This window comes from Kryptolebias marmoratus, linkage group LG19, assembly GCF_001649575.2.
Source record: "Kryptolebias marmoratus isolate JLee-2015 linkage group LG19, ASM164957v2, whole genome shotgun sequence".
In the NCBI taxonomy this organism is placed as follows: domain Eukaryota; kingdom Metazoa; phylum Chordata; class Actinopteri; order Cyprinodontiformes; family Rivulidae; genus Kryptolebias; species Kryptolebias marmoratus.
In genome coordinates, this window is record NC_051448.1 from 2,190,078 (window position 1) to 2,212,496 (window position 22,419).

The 22,419-nt window shown below is 40.6% G+C and overlaps 3 protein-coding genes across 4 annotated transcripts; all 3 read right to left on the reverse strand.

Moving 5' to 3' along the window:
* Positions 1-6: 6 nt before the first annotated feature.
* On the reverse strand, positions 7-7,890 carry LOC108247049 (AN1-type zinc finger protein 3). Of its 2 annotated transcripts, none has more exons than XM_017434904.3 (6): positions 7,540-7,887; positions 3,941-3,981; positions 1,627-1,818; positions 594-659; positions 353-523; positions 7-234 (listed from the first exon to the last, which is right to left on the reverse strand). In XM_017434904.3, the coding sequence occupies exons 1-6, from the start codon at positions 7,605-7,607 to the stop codon at positions 80-82; spliced, it is 693 nt and encodes a 230-aa protein (XP_017290393.1). In that variant the 5' UTR covers positions 7,608-7,887; the 3' UTR covers positions 7-79. The 2 variants fall into 2 exon arrangements, with proteins under 2 accessions (XP_017290393.1, XP_017290394.1); XM_017434905.3 differs by having other exon boundaries at positions 53-271; positions 7,540-7,890.
* Positions 7,891-8,618: 728 nt separating this feature from the next.
* On the reverse strand, positions 8,619-16,916 carry btbd9 (BTB (POZ) domain containing 9). The gene is made up of 11 exons (XM_017434909.3): positions 16,756-16,916; positions 16,194-16,408; positions 15,152-15,515; positions 14,705-14,972; positions 14,328-14,547; positions 14,016-14,135; positions 13,227-13,336; positions 12,843-13,032; positions 12,613-12,720; positions 11,710-11,788; positions 8,619-11,460 (listed from the first exon to the last, which is right to left on the reverse strand). The coding sequence occupies exons 2-11, from the start codon at positions 16,376-16,378 to the stop codon at positions 11,266-11,268; spliced, it is 1,839 nt and encodes a 612-aa protein (XP_017290398.1). The 5' UTR covers positions 16,379-16,408; positions 16,756-16,916; the 3' UTR covers positions 8,619-11,265.
* A 698-nt stretch (positions 16,917-17,614) lies between these two features.
* On the reverse strand, positions 17,615-21,691 carry LOC108247055. The gene is made up of 9 exons (XM_017434912.3): positions 21,545-21,691; positions 21,039-21,347; positions 20,654-20,929; positions 20,464-20,544; positions 20,138-20,224; positions 20,007-20,035; positions 19,368-19,424; positions 19,120-19,188; positions 17,615-19,044 (listed from the first exon to the last, which is right to left on the reverse strand). Exons 1-9 carry the CDS (start codon positions 21,579-21,581, stop codon positions 18,967-18,969), a joined length of 1,023 nt encoding a protein of 340 aa, XP_017290401.1. The 5' UTR covers positions 21,582-21,691; the 3' UTR covers positions 17,615-18,966.
* Between the last annotated feature and the right edge of the window lie 728 nt (positions 21,692-22,419).

Sequence of the window (22,419 nt, forward strand, 5' to 3'; positions counted from 1 at the left end):
CCCCCCCAACGCTCCACTTCCTCCCTCTCTTTGTTAAGTGCCTCATCTCTTACAGGACGGCCGGTCAGCACGTGGCCAATCAGGAGCACTCCTCCCCGATGCGTTGGCACGAGCGGCCCACCTTGCGGTCCAGCTTCACCATCTTGAGGACGGCCTCCTCGCGCCCGCGACCCAGATGGTCGAACACGCAGTCGTGCTGCTCAGGTAGGCGGTGGAGCATGCAGAAGACGTAGCCTGGAAGGCAAACACAAACAAACAGGGCCACTTCCCCCTTCACCAAAGTGACAAGTTTCAACACGTTACTCGTACACCTAACCAAGATGGCCGAACTGCGCCTAAAAGCCCAACTGACCACAGCGACAGGAGCCCAGTTCCTGCTGCACCAGCTCCAGCTTGGTTTGGCAGCGGTAGCAGCGCCGGCGGTTCTTCTGTTTGGGCGCCCCGCGGGCCTCGTCGCCGCCCCCCTCCTTCTCGTCTGTGCGTGGTCGTTTCCCCGGCGTGGCCTCGCTGTCTGAGCCCGAGGCTGGAAACAAACGGCGGTTAAAGCGGTGCAGATCGCAGAGGAGCTGCCGGCAGCAGGAGCGAGGCGGTACCTGATTCACGTGGACGTTTTGTGGGTGTGCAGAGCGTGCCCTGGGCTGTTTCTGTGGACGTCACGCCTGCAGAGGGACAAACACAAGAAGTGAAATCACTTTCTGTCATCACTTCCATCCTGGGTCGTTTTCAGAAACGGTTATAAAGACAACAATTGGTGACCGTATGATGTCATCATCAGAGTTCTGGAGGCTTGTTGGACGTGAAATTTAAAGTAAAGTAAAATTACTCTTGATACATAGTTTTAAATAATTTACTCCCATTAAAAGTCCAGTGTTTAGGATGAAGTATCATCTAAACTTTAACTGAAAATCTTTTCTCACACATTTTCCCGCCAACATGCAAACAGCTGGACTGACCACAGAAGACAAACTGCAGGAACTGTCCTGTCCTGTCCTCGTTCATTTCCTTTGTCCCCTCTGGTGTCTTCCTCATGTGTTACACCTGTCCTCCTAATTATTTGTCCCAGTTTAAACCTCCTGGTTCTTTTCCACCTTTGATAGTTTGTCTTCTGTCAGCAGCCCAGCTTCACTCGGTCCTGGAGACACTTTGGATTTTCACGTTTTTTGACTACCCCGTCTGGATTGTGGATTATCTGAATAAAGTTAGTCTGCATCTTGGATTCACCCTGTTTGTGTTCATAACAATGACTATTATCATGACTAAATGTATTGAAAGAAAGTATTTAAACCAGAGTAACGGGACATTAAAGTGGTTTTAGTCCAAAGTGCGACCAAACTGAGCTGCTTCTGGTCGAGAGTTTTAAAGTTTCTCCGGTTTGTGTCCAACTGGAACTTTGTTTCCTTAAATCAGCCCCTCTGTATCTGTGTCTGTTTCCTCTGGATGTCAGACAAAAAGAACAAACTGTTCGATTTCTGTTCTCCATCAACAAGTTCCAACAGACAGAACCGATGCATCATTTTATAGATGAACACGAAACCAAATGATTCAGTCATGATAACATCCAGTGCTCAGCTGACGGCTACATTCTGCAGGTTTTTGGTCCAGGTTTATAACAACGAGTTGTCTCACCTTCTGTCCTGCTGGAGAAGATGGCCGAGGACTCTTCGGCTGATGGCTGCTCCGAGCTGGAGGGCAGCGACAACGATAGGGACTGGCTACTGCTACTGCTCGTCTCGCTACTGAAAACGGGTGATTGGCTACTCCCGGTGCTTTGGATTGGCTTGGAGGTGCAGTCCTCCTCTGGCTGCTTCTTCTGGACATCTGGGACAGAGGACAGAGGACAGAGACATCAGGACACGGAGGACACCCACACAGAAACAAACACGGGGGGGAAGGCGGCACGGAAAAGGTGTCAAACATACCGAACGCCAGAGTTCCTTCTGCTCATCTCCTCGCTTTATTATTTTCTCTTTCAACAGATTTGAACTGCAGTTAAACAGAAACTACTGAATTTTCTTCTTTAAAGGAGAAAACTCAGATTGAACTGTGGGTGTAAAAGCAAACAGAGCTAAATCAAATACGCCCACACAGAGAACATTACACAGGGAGCAATTTACCATCAGGAAACTGAGAATTAACTGACGATTCATCAGAATCTATTAGATTATCTCGTTTTAGCTTTAATGAAAACTTGAGTTCTGCAATTACAATCTGTAAATGTTAACTCCTTACATGCCAAACTATGAAACTAATGCAGTTTAAGGCCTAGGATTCCCTGCAGGAATGCATATCACCCGCCAGCTTTCATGCCACTTATTCCCATTCTGGTTGAACCTTGACAACAATGTTTGATGCAGACAAATAAACACACACAGACACGGGCAGAAACATGAACGCTCGGCCTTCAGCAGCGGGCTGTAAACATGAAGCCATCAGTTCATCTTTATTTGCTGAGAGCTCAGAGACTAACCTGCTGCAGAACTGGCCTCATTTCTCTAAACTGCATGAATTCCAGAGAAAACTCTTCTCAGGCTTCCTCAGACATGCAGATGTTGTCAGAGATGTTCGGGCTGCTCTAACCTACTTCCTGTGTGTGTCGTGGCTGTTTTCTCTGCTGACAGACTCCGAGCCGGGCCCTCAGGTCCTCTCCGTCTGCAGAACTCAGCGGTTGCCATGGCTACAGACAGCTGCAGAGCATCTTCAATCCATCCACCTCTCAAAAACTTCAGGCTTTTCTAGACATGTTTAAACTTTAATTGGGTGTTTTTATGCATCCTGCAAATGTAGCACACATGTTCTTCCAAGGTTTGTGTAATGGTTTGGAAACATTGTTCTGTACTGTGGCAGCATTATTCTCCTTCTTCTTTACGACTCCTGAGCTCGGCTCGCACACCTTACAGGCTGAACGGGAGAACACACGACAAGAAGCATCTCCCAACAAAATGTGGAATCGTTTACATTATTATTATGAACTCAGACAAGCTGCAGTCGACCCTGACAGAAACACACACAGGAGACCTGAAAGGCACTGAGGCACGCAGGGATTCGAGTCTCTGTAGGAAAATCTGACACCTCTGTAGTGAAGCAACAACTGCACAGCTGGAACCACTGGAGACAAACTATGCACCAACTTCTTAAACAGAAACAAACTCGGAAACAAATAAAGATGCTTTTCACTCGTCTGAAAACAACAAATCACCTGGAAGGTGTGGAATCAATTTCCTGTTTGTCCGAGACTTTTAGCTTCCAAAGCAAACCATCACCAGAGACGAGTTTCGTTCTGATCCCTCAGTCAATCTAATCTATCTGCTTTAAATAACTGCCAATAAGGCAGAACGATCAGATGAGCTAAAACTGAAATATAACCAACAAAGAGTTAAATCCGAGGGGCTGAAGGTCTCAGTTTTTAGTTTTATTCAGAAATTAATGTTTGTGTGTGATAAAAAAAATGGATTCTGTACCAAAAAAAGAGCTTGAATGCAGAAAAAAGGTTATAAAGTTATATTTTAACACCTAATTAATTGTAAAGTTAAGGCTGTTAGAAAAACAAACTGAGACGCAGTTTGTGGCTAAATTTAGCAGAAACCAGACGACATTCCTGCTCCTCCGTGATGTGTCAGCTGTACGTTACAGAGGCCTGAGATGGTCCAATACAAGTCAGATCCATCACACACACACACAAATAAAACTGTGAATCAAATCATCTCAATAAAGAAGAATCTCTGATTATTACCCAACAACCTTCTGATTCAGAGACAGTTTTCCATCATTAAAAATAAAACATCTCAAATGAAAGTTTAAAGTCATGAAGACATTTTATCATTTATTTTATCGCTGCTGTTTGGTGACCTTTGTTGTGAGGTGAGACACAAGCTTAACCTGAAATAATATTTCATAAAATTAAACCTAAAACGTATTTTAAAAACCACGTTTTGAGACTCACCAGCAAAACATTTGGAGCAAAGGTTCATCGTTTTACTTGACCTGAGGAAACAGGAGAAATTATAAATGTTAATAAACATTTCAGAGTTCGTTTCAACCATTTATGACAATTATTGACCATCAAAGTCAAGTTTTACACATGAAAACAATAATGTTATTAAAACAATCAATAAAAACATGAAACAATTGTTTCTCTTCCCTGTTTTCCAATAATTGTTTCACTTTAGTGCAGAAACAGAAACAATACCTCAGTCAAAACTATTGACCAGTAGCATCTTGTCCCTTTTTTAAACATTTTAACTCTTTATATAAACTCATCTGAACTCAGGAACGTTTCTTTTTCTTCATTATGGATGCTGAGCTTCACATAAGTTCAAGGCAGGAAAATAAAAACAGAAACAGACAAAATCCACAGTTTTACACCAGAAGCACCTGCTTTTAATTAGGTAACTTTTAGAAATGTTGATTAATTTTTATTCACACAGAATAAACACAAACAGGTTCATCTCCTCCCTCCTCGTACAGATTTCAGATCAGCTTCATGTTGTTAAAATAAAACTAAAATAAAAATAAAAGGTCACCTTCAGTCTGGGTTCAGCTCCTGTTGTAAGATGATGAAAACACCTTTTAATACAGGTGGGGGTTATAATCGATTTTAAATGCATCATATTGTTGATGTAGAAGATTCTGAATTGATTTTTAAAAAAAAATGAATTTAGTTAACTTTATGAGTCAGCTGAGTGATTTCTGCCTGCTTCGGTTTGTCCCAGCTGAGTTACCGTAGCGTCCTGAAAGCTGTGCTCACAGATTTTTATCTTTTCTTCACTGAACCATAAAGAATAGATGTTTAAATAACAGCTGAAGTGTTTTTACTCATAACTTCCAGTAATAACCATGTTTGCTTCTCCATCACTTTTTCATTGTTAATTATTGATCAGCAGCCTGTGATTAATGGGCTTTTAGTTTGTTATTGTGCACGCTTTATTAGACATTAAAAAAAGCTTATTAATGTAAAATAAGCCATAGTCATTTTAATTTGTGAATTTGCATTTCTGTCTGTATTTCAGTTTCAGTGTTTTAGATAAAGCTGATAATTAAGATGCATCAATAATTGTTTTAAAATCCCATCTGTGAGGATCCTGAAGACTCCCAGCTCTACGTTCTCTTATTTAAATGTATTTTATAAACAGAATTTCCTGTCAGTAATATCATGATTAGCTTAATAGGCTGATTTAAAGACGATGGCAGCCCGTTCATCCTGAACAGATTCCAGTAAATAAACTGAATTCTTTAAACGACTCTTTGTTTATTAAACATCAGCTTCAGGAACATCTCTCCACAGTTTTACCGCACTGAAGCCTTTCTGTCAGCTCTCAGCTGGACCTTTGTGGGGTTTTCTGATCATTGTTCAACAAACCCTTTCTGCTGTTTTTAACCCTCAGCAAGGTGAGGATTGTTAACCTGTTTCTGTAACTGCATTCAAAGTATGTGTTTTAAACTGCTCCGATTAAATGACAACAATATTTTTACTAAAAAAAGGAGTGAAAAGACATAGCAGATATACAAAAATGAAAATAAAATAATTACGTAGTGGTAAATAAACATAGTACTTTCCAGGCTGTACAGAATGAAGTACAGCCTGGAAAGTACCTGGTAACTACCTGGTAAGTACTGGGCTGTATTAAGTATTGCTACCAAGAATTAAGAGTAGTTGCCAAAATTTGTCAAGTTGTTTATTACACCTTTTTAAGAGCTTGCAACTTCATAATGAGCATTAAAGACATTCAAGGAAATAAAAACTGATTCAATTAACTTTGAAATCAAAAATTGGACAATTTGTAGAAAAGTCTGGACTTTAACTGTACTCAGTCCAACGTTCTAAAAGCTAAAAACCACCACGTGTGTTTGTTTACCAACAGAAACAACCAAAGTGACTGAAAACAGGTCAACAATGGCACCGTCATGGAGAGCCTTCTGGGATCGTCATCATGTCGCTCTGTGGAATAACGCCAGCGGCAGACATGGCGTCAAAGTATTCAGACTTCCAGCCCCGCCTGCACCAACAACGGTACCAACAACGGTACCACGATATCAGCTACAGACGGCACAAACGACCCACGTCTGCAAACCTTTGGCTCAAATCTGATCTGTCAGCCATCTTGTTAGCATCTCACAGCCTGGAGATGAACTAAGATTTGAACTGGCGTTGAAGTTTAAAGGTCCAGCAGAAGTTTGCGTGTTTAAAGGTTTAGTCGTGATGGCGCTCCACCGCCCTGCGTGATCCCTGAGGTTTATTCCTCACAGCTGTCTTCCTCGTTGTTTCTCTTTTCATTCACGTTCAGCAGCAGATTCACGTCGACCTTGGAGGCAGATTCCTCCATATTTGTTTGCCTAACCAGCCTAAAGCGGGTCGGTCACGTGACTTTGTTTACATTAAGTGCATACCTGCATTTCAGAACTGCATGTCAGTGTGTGTGGAAAACTAACGGAGCGAATCCTCCCAAACTGCACCTTTCGATAAAACTCAGGATGACTTTTTAACGTTTACAACGAGCGCCCATCTGTAGCGATTTAAGAGCCAACAGTTTAACGTGGACCGATTTGTCAATAAAGTCTGCAAAATTGAAAGGAACAACTCGTGCCGAACACAATCCTTTTCAAAACGCCCGTAAACCTGAGTGAAATGTTGTTAAAGTCAGAACATTAACTTTGGGTCACCTGACGCTGACAGGTGGGTTCTGGTTTGCAAACTGGACCCCACAAAATGAGGGCGAACCGGGGGGCTAAAACTGGAAAAGGGTGTCTGGTTAACAAATGCCAAGTCATATAACAGTGTTGTGTATTGATAATGACTCAGAGCATGGTGTGTGTGTGTGTGTGTTACATTCCTGGTTGTAATTTGCCACCCAGAAATCATTAGCAGATCAAGTATTAACAGGGCTAAAAGTGCCTCTCTGTTCAGCCATTAAACAGAGATAAGCTCATTGGTTTGTGGGGGTTTGGACAAACTAACAGCCATGTCGGAGTGTTTATTTTCTGTAGGTTAAAAGCTGCATTTAGTCATTTTTCCTATGGGGTAACACACACATGAATGAATCACATCCGGTATGCAACACACATCCACCACTTCTGACAAGACACGGCTCTGAAAGGCTGTAAAATAATATAAATTAAACTTTATATGCACGCATGTTTAATAAAACTACATGTCAGTGGTTTAATTTCCGTCCTGTGTCAAAAAAATGAGAGATTAAATCAAAAACAAGGCAGGTTTAAAAGGAACCTGCTGGCAATAAATCATTTTCTGTCTCGGGCACGTCACCTCCTGGGTTCAAAAACTGCCTTAAAACGCCTCAAAGCCTGGTTATAAACCTCACCCCGACCAAGAAGGACGTTTAAATGTACCCAGCTTGTGTGTTTGCCGGGTTTGGGTTCGTTTTTGTAAGCCAGGATCGGTTTATTTATTAGCCAAAGCTCCCAACCCCCCACCCTCGGCCTGCTCGACAGAACAACAACAATGGGTTTGAGTAAATTTCATCCGGATTTACCTTCGGTTAAAGATAGCGGGTTTAAGCTAGTTTTATCGGGTTAAACACTTACCCCCAAAATCCACAGGGACACCTGGGAGGTAAAGTCGAAGGTTTGCTTCGTTCACTTGTGTCTCCCATGACTTCCCAAAAAAAAAAAAAAAAAAAAAAAAAAAAAAAACCTTCCGTTTAAAGTGGAACAAAACGGCTCAGTTTTGAAGTGGAGCAATTGAACGCCACTCAGTCAGCTGGACGTTCGTTAGGAGAAACAAGGCGAAGGCTCCGGGGGGAGGAGGGAGGGCGTCCCGGCGCTTTAAACGGCACTAAAAGCTTAAAAATGACCACCAGCTGTCCGGCGAAACAGATAAAACACAATTATGGCGACGCTAAAGTCGTGGGAGGGTGCGATAAAAGGGAGGAAAAAAAAAAAAGACTAAGGCCTTCCCCCTCTCCGGCGGCTCGGGACCACCCCTATTCTACACGTCAGGCCGGAAACGCGTTTATCAAACCAGAAATGTCAATATTTACCGAGCGAAGAATGAGACAAACCGACGGGATCAGGCAAGACTGGTCCTCCGAACATACAGAGAGTAAAATATTCCAGTTTTATATCTGTTTGAGGTTAGCATAAGGGACAAAAAGGTGGAAAGATTAGCCTGGTTTTGGAGTAATCCGTTTTACGTGATTACAGTGAACACAACACAGTGGGAAACTTTCAATCAAAAAAATTCACAGAAACTTTAACTAAATTCATCTAATTATTTATTTTTAAGACTCACGTTTGGATTAGTTTATTATAGCTACAAGGACTAATTATTTTATTCTGTAAAACATAATAAATTTATCAATAAACATGCTAACTATTATATATTTGCACTAAATCTACTGGACTTTTATTAAAAATATGCTATATTTAAGTTATTTAAGAAACACATTTCATTCTAGTTATTTACTGTGAATTTTAGGATTAGATTAAAATCCAATTAATGGGATTAGGGATCACAAATTAAGTTTAACCAGTTTTTTCTTATTATTTTCTGCCCTGTTTTAGTAGCTAAACCCTCTCCTCCACTGTTCAGCATCTATTTATCCAACTGGGGCAACTAGACAAACAAAAATCTCAAGACAACAAACTAAATATATCCACGCAGGTTTCAAAATGAAAATATTTCAAAGTTTAATGACATATAATAACCTCTCAGGGAGTGGCATGAGTATCACCCAGCTAACAGGGCACAGAGCATGATGAAGACAGTTTCTGTAACAGAAGCTTTAAGAAGTTAATAAAAGACAGAGGTCACTGTATTGCTTGTATGAATGATCCCCCCCCATAAAAAAGCAGCCAAGCAGATGACTGTGACCCCCTCACAAAAACGATAATATCAGTTTTCAAAAATCACATTTTTGACAGGCAGTGTGTAGGACAAGAGGCTGTAAACCACAATCACACATCAAACATCCAAAACTATATATATATTAAGCAAACCTATGGATATACAGTTATATAGAGCATGTCGTCTCTACATTATAACCCGAACAAAAGCCCATTTTAGTTCAGCTTTTAAGGAAGACGTTATCCAGCTAATCTGAAGTCTAAAATGTCGATCAGATGCGTAAACACACCAGAGAGTTCAGGTCATAGAACAAAACAAAAAGACTCCAATAAGGAGGGTTTTTTAACTCAAAGTGCAACGTCCAAACACACACAAACCACAGCACGGATAGCTTCATTTTCAAACAAAAAAAACAAAACAAAAGCAATCTTAGAAGCCACAGAGAGTCACGGAAACAGGAACACACCAGATCCAGCACTTCAGTCAGAAAACCCAAACTGGCTGTTTACCAAAATAAAGTGCCAGTGGCAGCAGCTCTTCTTCCTGTAATATAGAAACAGCAGCTTGGGCAGCTCTAGTGCATACATTAATTTGGTCCGAGCCTCGAGAAGACCACATTTTATTACAACATCGCTCTTATTCCCAATTATTTATACTCATCGACTCAAAAGCCTAACTTATCTACAGATGGGGAGAAATCTGTTTGTGCTCCTTCGTTAAAGAAAAATCACTGAAATAACATGAAACTGACATAAATAATAAGAAAAGAGAATGAATGAAAATCAGTCGTTGCTTCTGAGTTTTGATTCAACAGAATTATTTTTAAAAACAAACTAATAAAACTGCTCCTGACTCCGAAGACGCTTCTTTAACTTCAGATTTTGTTGCTCAACGTTTTCAGTCGATTCCTGCTCTCAGGTGATCTCTGGGACTCTGAGACTTCTGCACCTGTCCTCAGGTGTCCACAGCTGTCCTGGTCCACTCCTCATGGACAAACTGCTCCAGCTGTCTCAGGCCTGAAGGCTTCCTTCTCCAGATGTTCAGCAGGATTTAGATCAGGGCTCAGAAGGGCTCAGAAGGCCTCTTCAGAGCGGTCCAATGTTTGGTTCTGACCCATTCCTGGTGTTTTGGGTCTTTATCCTGTTGGACACATGAGCTGAGACTGAGACCGAGCTTTCTGACTCTGAGCAGCACATCTGGCTCCAGAAAGCCTCGATAGTCTTCAGATTCAGGACCCCCAGAGTCAGAACCAGAACAGAACCGAGCCTCCTCCAGGTTCCACTGTTGGTTCTTTTTGTTGTCGGTTTCATTTTTTGGCCCAGTGGACACAGAGCTGATGGGACTTGTTGACAAAAAGCTCCAGTTTTGTCTCATCTGTCCAGAGGACGTCCTCCCAGAAACTTTAAAGCTTCTCAATAAGCATTTTGATGAATTGCAGTTTGTCTTTTTATGATCTGGTGTCCTCCTCAGTCGTCTTCTATTAAGTCCACTTTGACAGATGACCCTTGACCTTGGAGTTCACCTGTAGTCTTTCTTGGTCCTAAGGACCCTAAACTTCTGATTAATCTGTGCAGCTGTCGTCACAAACATCAGCTGCTTGGAGAGCAGTTTCATTAGTTTTTTAAATAATAATTCTGTTAAACCACAATTCAAAAGCAAGGACTGCTTTTCAGTAATTTCAGAAAGTTATTTCAGTTTCTTTCTTTAACAAAACAATACAAACAGATTCATCCACATCTGTTCCAATGAAGGGTAAATCTGAGAGGTTTTTTTTCTTCTTGAGGTAATAAAAGTCTTAAAAAGTCACACCAGATAACATGATATGGTTTGTTTTTGGGTGTGAGCTTGAGATTCAAATCCTCAACAGCTATTCTTCCATGACTGGATTAATTTTTTTTTTTTCACATCCAAAAAGCAACAGGATGCATCAACTTTCCAGGTTTGGTGAAATTTTAGTAAAAAATTAACTTTCAAACTTTGAAAAATATATATGACTGCTACCCTGTTAGCCTGATGGTATGAAAGGTGTTGAATCTTTGTTTTTAAGACAACTTCTTAAAAAATAGCTTAATAAGGATATAGTTCTTTCTTTGTTTTAAATTATTACTCTGCATTATCAAATTTAAATAGCTCTCCTCGCCCCCGCTCTGGTGTTTAGTGAAACAGTATAATCATGTCAGTGTGACCAAAAACAATTAAATTAAATAAACCTTCAGGATTTTGAAATCGTAGTAGCTAAAAAGTACCTTCATAAAATGTACAAAGCAGTACATGTAATACCTAATTTCAGTCAGAAACCTGGGAAGACAGGAGCTGTAAGTTCTGCTGCTACAGAAACATCGGTGCTGTTGCACATAGGACAGAATGCACGACGACAACAAGACGATGGCCTCAGCAGCGTCGGAGCAGCGCGGGCTGGATGGTGAAAGTTGTGCAAAATGACATTCTGAGGTCTCAGAGAGCTCCTAATGAAGAGAATGTGAGGAAGCTGATGAGAATGAGGACTGCTGGCTGGGCTGCAGGCTGTGGGTGCGCGACGGACGCTGGGGTCGCTGCTGCAGGCCGGCGGCCCCCGGATCAGACGGGTCCAAACCGGGGCTGCCTTCGGTGACCTCTGTGTCCACCTGGGCCGGACATTCGAAGTGGACACAGTGGAACACCTGCAGACACGTTGAGATACAGGAGAACCTTAAAGATCATTGTTTAATTCCGTCAGCAGCTTTAAAGTCATCAACAGGTTCCTGCAGGAAGCAGCCAGTTAGCATCGTTCCTCTTCTGACCCAGCTGCTCGTTGAAACAGCTCAGAGATAAAGATTTTTACAAACGTTCCTGCAGTAAGACTGATCCTGTTTCTAAATACAGTCACAGAAAGGAAGAACACAGACAACCAGAGCTGGTTGAGTTCTTACCTCATTAGCTGTGTTGTGAGTCCCAACGATACGAATGAAGGAAGCTGGCTGATTCTCAAACTTCAGTGTCTGCCACGATCTGCAACAGAAATATATACTGATTATACCATAAAAACATGAAGTTTCTGTCTTCATGTTCATCTCCTCTGCAACCAAGAGACTCCAAGACAACCTGCTTGTTCTGGGTCTGAAACACAAACTACTAATATCTTTAGTTTATCATTTCAGTGACCAAACTCTTTGCAAACACATCACTGGGAACAACCAGCCTCTGGTGGGGTTTATTCCTGAGTGAGGAGCCAGATGAAGAGCATTTCTAACCAACATGGAGCCGCTCTGTGAAGACACAAACTGTGGGCGTGGTTAACATGATTGTGGGCGGAGCTCAAGGTGCTCCACCTGTTCCTCAAAACTAATTTAAACTCTTTTCTGTCCTGACAAGAGCTTCAGAGCAGAGTTCAAACATAAAACCTGAAGCTTCATAATAAAACATTATTCGAACTGAACATTTGCTCCCAAACAACATTTAAACTAAAGCAGCAGGGCCTAAAAAACAACATTTAATGATGAATCACTGACAGAAACCGTTTTCTTTGGAGAATTAAAAGAAACAATGATTCAAGGTGACTCTAATCTGAGAGACTGTTTGCAAAAATGTCATTATTTAATCAAATAATTCCACCAATTAAAAGAGGACAATGTCAAAAGAAGGACAAAAACTTGAATTAGTCAATTTAATGTGTATTTTATATAAACTGCTGCTCAGTTTGGATCATTTTCAATGCTTTTGGTTAAAATCTTCCTTCAAACCTAACTTATAAATGAAAATAAATAAATCCCCAAACGACACCCACTCAGCTGCAGCAGAAAAGTGGGAAAGGATTAAAGCTACGAGCTTCTCACCGACACGACACCCTGGTGCGATCGACCACCTTCGCCCACAGCTGCTGGTTGGTGGAAACTTCGATGTAATAACTGTAGGAGCGCTCGTCACAGTCCCATAGCAGCAGTCTGGAGAAGAGGTGGAGACAGAAAATGTGTTTTTTAATTCTGTAATCACACAAATAAACTTTGGTTTAAAGTATAAAGACGTTCAGGGTTTAGAACACCTCTGAACGTGTTATCTAACGGACCGTAACGATCCGATGGAGTAGGGCTGAGCGAGCTGGATGACGATGGCCCCCGAGCCCAGCTGGTGACACGTGTATCCAGAGTCCCAGTCGTAGTTTCGCGTGTCGCCGTTGAGCAAAGCATTTCTGCTGCGGCTCACCCCCTCGATGACGCTGGCGCAGGAAGCAATCGTCGCCACATTCTCACTGGGTACTGGGAACGGTGGAGGCGGGACAAAGACACGATTTATCAGGATACGGTCTTATTTCAGTGGAGAAGATGCTTAAAACACCAAATATTATTAAAGACAAGGAAAACAGACATAAGATAAACGCTTCCAAAGAGATATTTTTAAAACCATTAATTGTACAGTCACATAAACCACACAGACTGTTTCTGAAACTTACCCACAAGGCCGTTCTCCAGGGTAAAGGAGCGGTTGGTAAACATGCACTCAAAAGCCACCAGGTGAAACACCTTGTTTACGGTGTTGTGTGTCCCAACAATACGAACATACCTGAGACACAAAGAAAAACATCAGATCTCACATTAAAACACTAAAAATTAAACATAAATAAATTCCTTTACAGTGAAGATGATGAACCACAATCAGAAACTATAAATAAAGAGTTATTTTAAGCTTTTTCTCGAGTCATTGACAAGATTTTACTGAGAAATCCAGCATGTGATGATGTCATCTCTGAAAACTAACAAATAAATCAGCAACTTTGTTTTATTTTAAAGTGTAAATATTAGAAATGATAATTTATTGTCCTGTTTCAGTTGTGTAATGATGACAGATTACAGCTTCTTGTTAGTTTGAGTCAGAGGTTCTGACATTAATAAAGATTAATTAATTAAATATACCACATCGTTTTAAACTTAATGTTGGTTTATTTGAGAAGAGGAGAAAAACAAACTGTAGGCAGCATCAATAAATACCTGATAAACATCAGTGCTGTTTCAAACACCACAGGTGTGCAGCGACCTCAAAACACCCGTAGTAACAGTTTTACTTGGAAAAAGGTGATTATTATAAAGAGCAAAAACTAATTCTTTGTGTTCAGCAAAGTTGACAAACCAGGATTAGATTTAACTAAATCAAATTCATTCAACTGACTTTTCCACCTGATGTTGAGCTGAAGAATAACCACAGGGAGCAGAAATAAACTTAAACATATGTTGGTTTTATTTACCTGCAAACTCGTGGTGTGAAGTAAAGATTCTGCCACGAGCGACAGAGATACTTGGAGTGATCGACAACCCGCACCCAGTCCAGCTCGTCCATCGACACTTCGATGTAGTACGAGTAAGACCTGAAACATTCAAAAACACACTCATGGTTAACATACAAGCTGCCTTAAATTACATCAGGTTAACCAGTTAAATCAGTACAACAAGCTTTATTAAAATAAAACTAATGACTACAGACAGATTTCTGTAGAAATAACCACAAGTATACGAGTTAATCTGCAGGAAGAGTTTTTGTTAGCAGGAGTTGAACTCACCGGCTGTCTCTGTCCCACAGCAGCAGGCGGACGTGGTTGATGATTGACGGCTGGCCCAGTTTGACCTGGATTCCAGCGCGACCATCCTCCTCGATGGGATGTCTGGAGAAGCCATGATCCAGGTCGTAGTTCTGCGTGTCTCCGTCCAGCAGCGCCGACTTCAGCTCACCTTTAACGACCTGAGCTCCATATTTCATGGTGGCGATGTTCTCCTCCGGAACTGAAATCCATTAAAAGGAGATTCATGCATGAATTAATACAATAAACAACACTCAATGTACAAAATACATGCACTTTATTAGAAAAACTTTATTAAATGTTCTATAAAACCCATATTCCATGTAATGACACTAATTAGGTAAAAAACGAGGACTAACTGAGCATTCCGCGGTAGTTCAGGTCCATGTTGCGACTTTCTGAGCGGGTCTTAATAGCATCCAGCAGGTCATCGGGGCTCACGAGGCCGGACGGTCGCACCACATTCAGCATCTCCGTCAGAGTCATGAGCGGCAGGCGCACAACGGACATCACCTCCAGGGTTTCGTCCCCGTCCTCGCGCTGCTGGCACCAGCGACACAAAGCCTGGAAGATCTCCTTCTCACTGGCAGCAAACGAGTCCCGCCTGACCACTGTCAGCAGAGCCGTCTGCAAATACGAGCAAACGCAGAGGTAGAAAACAAGACTAGAAGAAAAAAGAAACCAATACAGCTTTTGCATTTTATCTCAGAACAATTCTTAATCCTTTACCTCACTGAATATTAGGGGCTAGTTTTTCCATAAAATAAACAAACAGGAAACAACTCTACTGTCTTATCTGTGCTTACCTTTGAGAGTGAGAGGAAACCATCTGAATTCAACACTTCAGGCGCGTGTCTGTCCATGTAGGCGCAGCAGGCTTCACTGAGCGTGCTCAGAGAGTAGAGACAGGCCACGTCAAAGATCAGGCAGACGTTGTTGGTGTGCAGGATGGTGCGGAGGAACTCGCAGGTGGAGTCCTCCAGGGGCTGGAGGCCGTAGCGGTGAGCCAAACCCAGGAAGTCTAACAGCACCTCTTCCCGTGCAGAGCTCAGGCTGGCCCGGCCCGTGTACAGGTAGTTCAGCAGCATAGAGAACGCTTCAGCCCGAGTCTCCTCCAAACACACCTCTGCCTGGGGTTGGGACTCTTTCATCCCACCGTACAGCAGGGCCCTGAAGGAGACAGAGTCCAGAGAATAAATCAAGGCTTAATGAACAATTCTCAATAATGAAGCACAGTGTTAAAATTATGACAGTAAAAAAACAGCTGATAACAGGCTGACATTCAGAGAAGCAACATTATCAACAAAACTGATAGATCAAAACCGCTGACGTTAGGTAAGGCAGCGTACACATCTACTGCCCAAAATCAAAATAAAGTCAGTTAGCTGAGAAAACCTGATCATTACCAAGAAGTTGAAACTATATTTACAACATTTCTTTTTTTTAAAAAAAATATCAATTAGCTCTTTAAAATTCTGCTTAGGTGTCACCTGCTTCTTACAAGCAGCCTGCTTATTTATTGAAATGTACAATAAAATGTTATTCTATTATACCTAACATTTAGATATAATAGAATAAAAATCTCAGATGATGTGTATCATGAGGTAAAGAGTCAGGTGTGTGTTTTTGACACATTCCTAATATCTTTGAATTTATGATGATATAATGCCAACTGGATGCGTTTTCTCTTCAACAATGGACATAACAGAGCCAAAAAAGATCCTTTAATCATTTTATTTCCCTAAAACTATTTATTAAAACAACTGAAGCTGAGGGCAAACCAAGCGGAAGTGTTGTGGAAACAGACCTCGACACAATAAAGAAAGTTTAAATCCCATCATGACCAACCTGAAGTAGTGACAGCGAGCAGCCAGGATGACCCGGTGCGCCGGGAACCTCTTCCCCTCCACGATGAAGGTGACATCGCTGTACTCCTCCCCGAGCACCAGCGCTCCCAGCTGCTCCGACAGCAGGTGGATGTGGTCGATCTCCGACACGGAGGCCAGCGGACGCAGGGGGTGACTGTTGCTCATGGTCGAGGTCCAACACAGTCACACCTACCACTACAATAAAATTAAACACTAGAGTCGCATCTGCCACAATAAAAACACGTCAAACTGAAACTCAGCCTGCAGGATTCAGAAGCTCCTACCGTTAGCTTAGATGCTACATGCTAACCAGAGCGCCTTAAATATATTAACTCTACAATATTTTTTTTTCCAAACTACAACTATAGAGGTTTTACTCTTGTATTTTAAAGGATAAAATAAAGAAAATAATACATTATACTAAACAAGCGGTGTTTTCCATCAGCCGAGCCGGCGTTCAGAGCCGCTGTCTCCGCGGACATTTGTGACAACAAACAGCTAGCTGCTCAGTTGCGCCTCCTGCTAACTTCATTCATGCTCACCGGACAGATAACATCCACTTCCGTCTGCAGATTAGCTTTATCTGGGGAAAGTCAGCACGGATTAAGTTTTCCAATATGGAGAAAAAAAGATGAGGATTAAATTCATGAACCTTCCGACATCACACACTCCACCGGAAACCGACGCTGGGACAACAGACATCAACTTCCGGTTCTTCCTCATGTTCGTTATTCGCAGCAGCGCCACCTGCTGTACATTTATTGTACTGTTTTGACCAGTTTGATTAAATCTCATCCCTGAAATAACATCCACCTGGTGATGCTGTGGTTACAGTTGTGTGAATGATGAGTCAGGAAATTAAAACAACAACAAAACAACAATAAAAAAAAAAAAAACAGGAAGACGTACACAAAAAAAAAAACCCCACTGAAAAACAAAATAATATGAATGCTGACATTAAACTAGCCTTTTGCTCATTTAAGCTGTTAGGTAGCCTTTTGCTATTTTAAGTTTCAGCTAATCTTTACATACCCCTAACTGATCTTTTGCTACTTTTAGTTTTTAGGTTGTTTTAGCTTTACCAACTCAATTTATTTATTTATCCTTGCTTTGTTTTGTTTGGATTTTCACTTATTCTGCAATTTTATTATCACTTCAGGCTCAACAACACATTTATCTTTTTAACTGTTCTGTAATTTTGTGATAAAATTAATAAAAATAAGCAAACATAAACAAAGCTTTAGTAAGAAAAATAGAACAAAACGTACTGCGGTAGATTTTGTTATAATTTACTTTATTGCATATGTTTTAGTGGAATAACCCAGAAGTAAAAAAAAAAAAAAAATGAACGAAAGTTAGAAACACAAAACAGAAATATATAATTCTATTGAACAAATGGCAAAAATACAACAAACAAATGAAGGAAATATATAGAAAAATACAAAACTTACATCAACAAAGATCCAGGGGTGTTAAATAAATAAATATATGTAAAAACCTACATATATTAATTATTTTAAGAGCCTTTGTGTTGCTGGAGTCTTATACTGACTTTATGCATAGTTCCACAACCTTAAGAAATTGATGTAAGTATGGTGTTTTATTTACAAATTTACATTCATTAATATAACATTTAGCCAGAAGAATTAGCAAATTTATTATTTTAAAACTTTAAACCTGCTCTCCCACCAGCAGGGGGCATCACAGCAACAAACTCACTCTATCTTTGTGACAAAAGTAGTTTTTAAAGATGGCAATGATTAGCCTCTCAGGCTAACTATTACTCAACAGGAAACACATCTAGATTTAAATTATTTCCTGTTTTAAACAGCCGCTCTTTCTTGCTCTTAAAAACATACTTCTCTAAACTATTGGTTTTAAAAATCTGACTTTGAGGCCAGTAACCTGACAATTCCTGTATTTTTAGAGCTTCTTTATTTCTCTTGTTACATTTCCTCCATCCTAACAGCTTCCTCATCGTTAGAAGTTTCGTTGTGACTTTATGGATTTCTTCATTTCTCCTTTCTCTCACATTGAGGATGTCTGAAAATATCCCTGCAGCATCTGTTCCTTCATTCAGTTTTTCTGAATACTGAAGTCAAAGTGTGTCAAACTACAGATCAAGTAATAAAACTGATAAAAGTAAGCTCAGTTTGGATGAATTACAGATTAAATACAGAATCCTGAGTGGTTTAACAGAAACAACTGGACTTCTTCTTTTACTTCCTGAAGACGTTTCACGTCTCATCAAAACGGCTTCGTCAGTTCTGGTTGTGGGTTGGGAGTTCCAGGCTTAAAGTCATCATTATAACGATCATAATATCCCCTCCTCCTGAGGGTCATTAGGGTCTTTGTTTGTCTGGCTCACAGACAGATGTTTTAGTCACATTCATGAAGGTGTGAGTTAGAAAAAAACTGACTGGGTGTAAGACTGAACGCTTTGAAATCCTCTGTTTAACAAAGGAGGCGAACAAAGACCCTAATGACCCTCAGGATGAAGGGGAGGGAGATTAACCTCCATGTGAATTTAGCTGCATGAACAGAGCATCTCGTGCCGTTTAAAGCTCCCCGGACAGGAAGTGAAACATCTTCAACAAAAAACGGAAGTCCAGCTGCTTTGTTTTTAAACTTTTAGGATGTGTAATCTGTGAGGCAAGTTGTCTTTTTTATGCAACACAGTTGTATCATGTTCATTATGTAACCCATTTCTTAATGGTCTGAGTCTGATTTGTCTGGTTACTTGATGACTGTGGCTAGAGGCTGCTGGGATCAGAGGCTGGAGCTTTCACAGTGCTGTAGGTCACCGTATCGTCTTCATCATCGATTTGAACCTGGAAGCAAACAGAAAGGAACATAAATGACCTCCTGTGACACCAGAACGGAGAGGAACCAAACAGATGGGTCACCTTGCTGTTGTTGTTGGATTTTCTGGTGTAGCTGATGGCGGCGTATGAAACCCCATCATCAGGCTCGGCCTGCGCAGCATAAAGACAGCTCAGTGACACGGTAACGTGCAGACACTCGGACTTCTGTAAATCAGCACTTCCTCTTTCCCCTAATAAGATCTCATTAACGGCTAACTTCAGCTTTCGGTTCGGAGCGCTGGCATGTTCGTATGTCATGTATGAGGAATGGGCGTGTCGTTTGATTTTACCGTTTCTGCTATCTCTCTTAATGCAGGTCGAGTCTCCGCAGGGTCGGAGGTCGGGCTCTGAAAGACATGCAGAGGAAGTTCAGGTATATGTTGCTGAAGAACCGTATGTTTAACGAAGCAAAGAAGAGAATAAAAGTTAGCCGTGTGTTGCTTGAGTTAAATAGATAAACTAAGATTAATTAAAGGCCTAGCATTCTGTGAAGGAATGCATATCACCCGCCACCGTGAGACGTCACACAGGAATGACTGTCTGCTACTAAAACTCAAGATCTGGAAAACTGACTGAGCTGGAGCCAATTTAGAGGTTTTTCAAAGGTCAGGTCGCTGCGGTGGCCATCTTGAATCAGGTCATTAGAATCCATGCAGTGGTTCCTGAGATATTTTACTAACGGAACAGACAAACAAACATGAGCAAAACCATCATCTCTCTGCCTTCATCTATGGGTGATAAAAATGAATCAAACCCGGACGTCTCACCTACATCCTGTCTACATGAGGGAATGTTTTGTGACTCTCTGTCAGACATGAACTGATCATTTATAAGTTTGTAAATCTTGTTTATCAAACTTCTTTCTCTTTATATTTTTATAACACAACAATTTACTGCAGAACCAGTTTCAAGAAGAATTTACAACTCACCGTGTTGGAACACTTTTGAGTTTTCTTCCCTGAAAAAGTAAAATATAAATTAATAAAAGCAACCCATCAGTCATAAAAGCTAAAAAGCCAGATTGTCAGTATAAAAAGTTTATGAAACTTTTATCTCTCACCTTTATTTCTCTTCAGCATGATAAGTGTGATTACAATTATTAAGACAACAAGAACCAGAGGCACAGAGATGTAAACCCAGAGGAGATCTGAAAAATAAAATCAGATATTTTCACTAACAGGATTTTAGGTTTCTAATCAAAAACAGAAATTAATCAAAAATGTGTAATAAAATGTGAGATTTAGTTTCTGATAAAAAGTATTTCCACTCCAAATTTTAATCCACATGTTGTTGTGTTTAAAAGCTGCAGAAATTATGAACTGAAAGAAAACTGATCAAACGTGTCTCTAGTTTGATTTTCTGCAGAGTTTACAGCAAACTTTGTACATGAACTTGGATTGTTGTCTCCTCCTGGTGGAGCTGGAACTGATGCTGTTGCTGCAGCTGTTTTACTTGTTGTCTTCTCATCTAAACAAAGAAACATGAGTCAATCCTTAGTTTTATCATCAACATTTTTTATCAGGTATAACTATTCACATCATTATGAAGTGTTTCTGAACATGTCATTATTTCTCACCTGCAGGATGAGAGCTGAAGGGAAAAAGCTGCACTTTGCTCTCAGCTGTCTTTACTTCACACTTTAAAAGGTGCTTCGATTCATAAAGGAAATGATTGGACGAAACGATGACAGCAGCAGAGCAGGAAGATAAAGGTAGTTTATTTATTTCTTGGTGATCTTTATCCACCTCGTTACCTTTAAACAACCACCTCACTTCATGTTTACACCGTCCATCTGTGGACACAGAGCAGCTGAATGTCACCTGGTTCTGGTTCTGGTTCTTCTGTTCTGTTACTGAGGATGGAAGAGAAAAACAGCTGATTTTACTTTCAGATAATTACTGTACTGTCAGTCTGTTGCTTTAAGTATCACCTTAATTTGAAATTATTGTAAAAATCCTCACAGGAAACAACAGAAACCTGGACCCGAGCATCTGAACCTTCTTGTTGTCCTGATACAAACTGTCTGCAGGTGTATCGACCAACATCCTCAGCTGTGACTTTCTTTATAAGCAGAGAACAGTTTGCTGTAAGACTCAGTCTGTCTGATCTGGTTATTCTAACTTTCCCAAGAGTAACCAGCTCCTCAGATTTTTCATCGTAGAGCCAGGTGGAGGTGTCACAGTTCTGACAACCTTTAATCACATTTTCACAGGACAAAGTGACGTCATCTCCAGCTCTAACAATGAGGTGAAGATCTTTGCTTCCAGCTCCTGAAATAATAACAGAATAAAATGTTCTGATTATAAAATCATTTCAGAGATGTTAGTCTGAAAAGTTGCAGCTGCTTCTGTTGGATGTTTCTGAACTCTGACTGTAAACTAAACTCACTCTGCTTCCATCAAATCACCAGGATGTGTTGAAGAAACATTAAAAGAAAGAACTTTAAAATAGTTTGACATCTTCTTACCTTTAAACTGCAGCAACAGGATGAAAACTACAAACATTTTAATCGTCCTCGATGCCCTCGCTCCTCTCTGCTTCTCTCCTCTCTTTACTTCCTGTCTGACTTTAGAAACTTGAGCTTTTAAACTATGAATGTGTCCACTTCCTGTAGTTATTGCTTTACTGACTTCGTCATTATGACTTGTAGCTTCTTGTCACAACATTTTTATTTTTAAAGGAAGAACGTTGAGCCACTTCTGACTTTCCTCTTTTTGAGTCAGTTTGAGCTGAAATCTTATTAAAACTGATCTGCTGTGAATTAAAAGGTAAAAATGTAAAACTTTTTGACTTTTATGGTTGTTTCTGGGTTCTTTAAAGAGCTTTAAGATCTGAATCAGTCAGGGATTTGTGTCAGGTTTTATTTTGATACAGCTGAGAGATGGAGGATAATTAGACATCAACTTATACCTTGTGTTCATGATGCAGTCAGTTGCTATAAAGGAGCCAAAATAAAGTATGATTTGAAAACTGTTTTTATGATTAAAATAACAAATCAAACCAACACTATTTTTACACGATCCTCACAGGTTGAAACACTGCAAGACAAAAAGCAGGAAACAAAGAAAGTGTCCACCGCCTCCTAGTGGACACGATGAGTAAATACTTCTCTGGGAAAGATGCAGGAGTTCCTGTAAGGACTTTCTGACTCCAAACAGATGAGCTGCTCTGCAAAACCTCTAAAAGTAGAATCAAACCATGAATGTAAAACAGCATAAAGTGTAAAACCCAACAAGACTCTCAGACAGAGGCTGGTCCACCCTAAGGACAAAACACCCAAACCCAAACTGAGCGGAGTTGTGTCTGCAGTTCAGTGCAGCGAAGAATGTTCAGACCTTTATA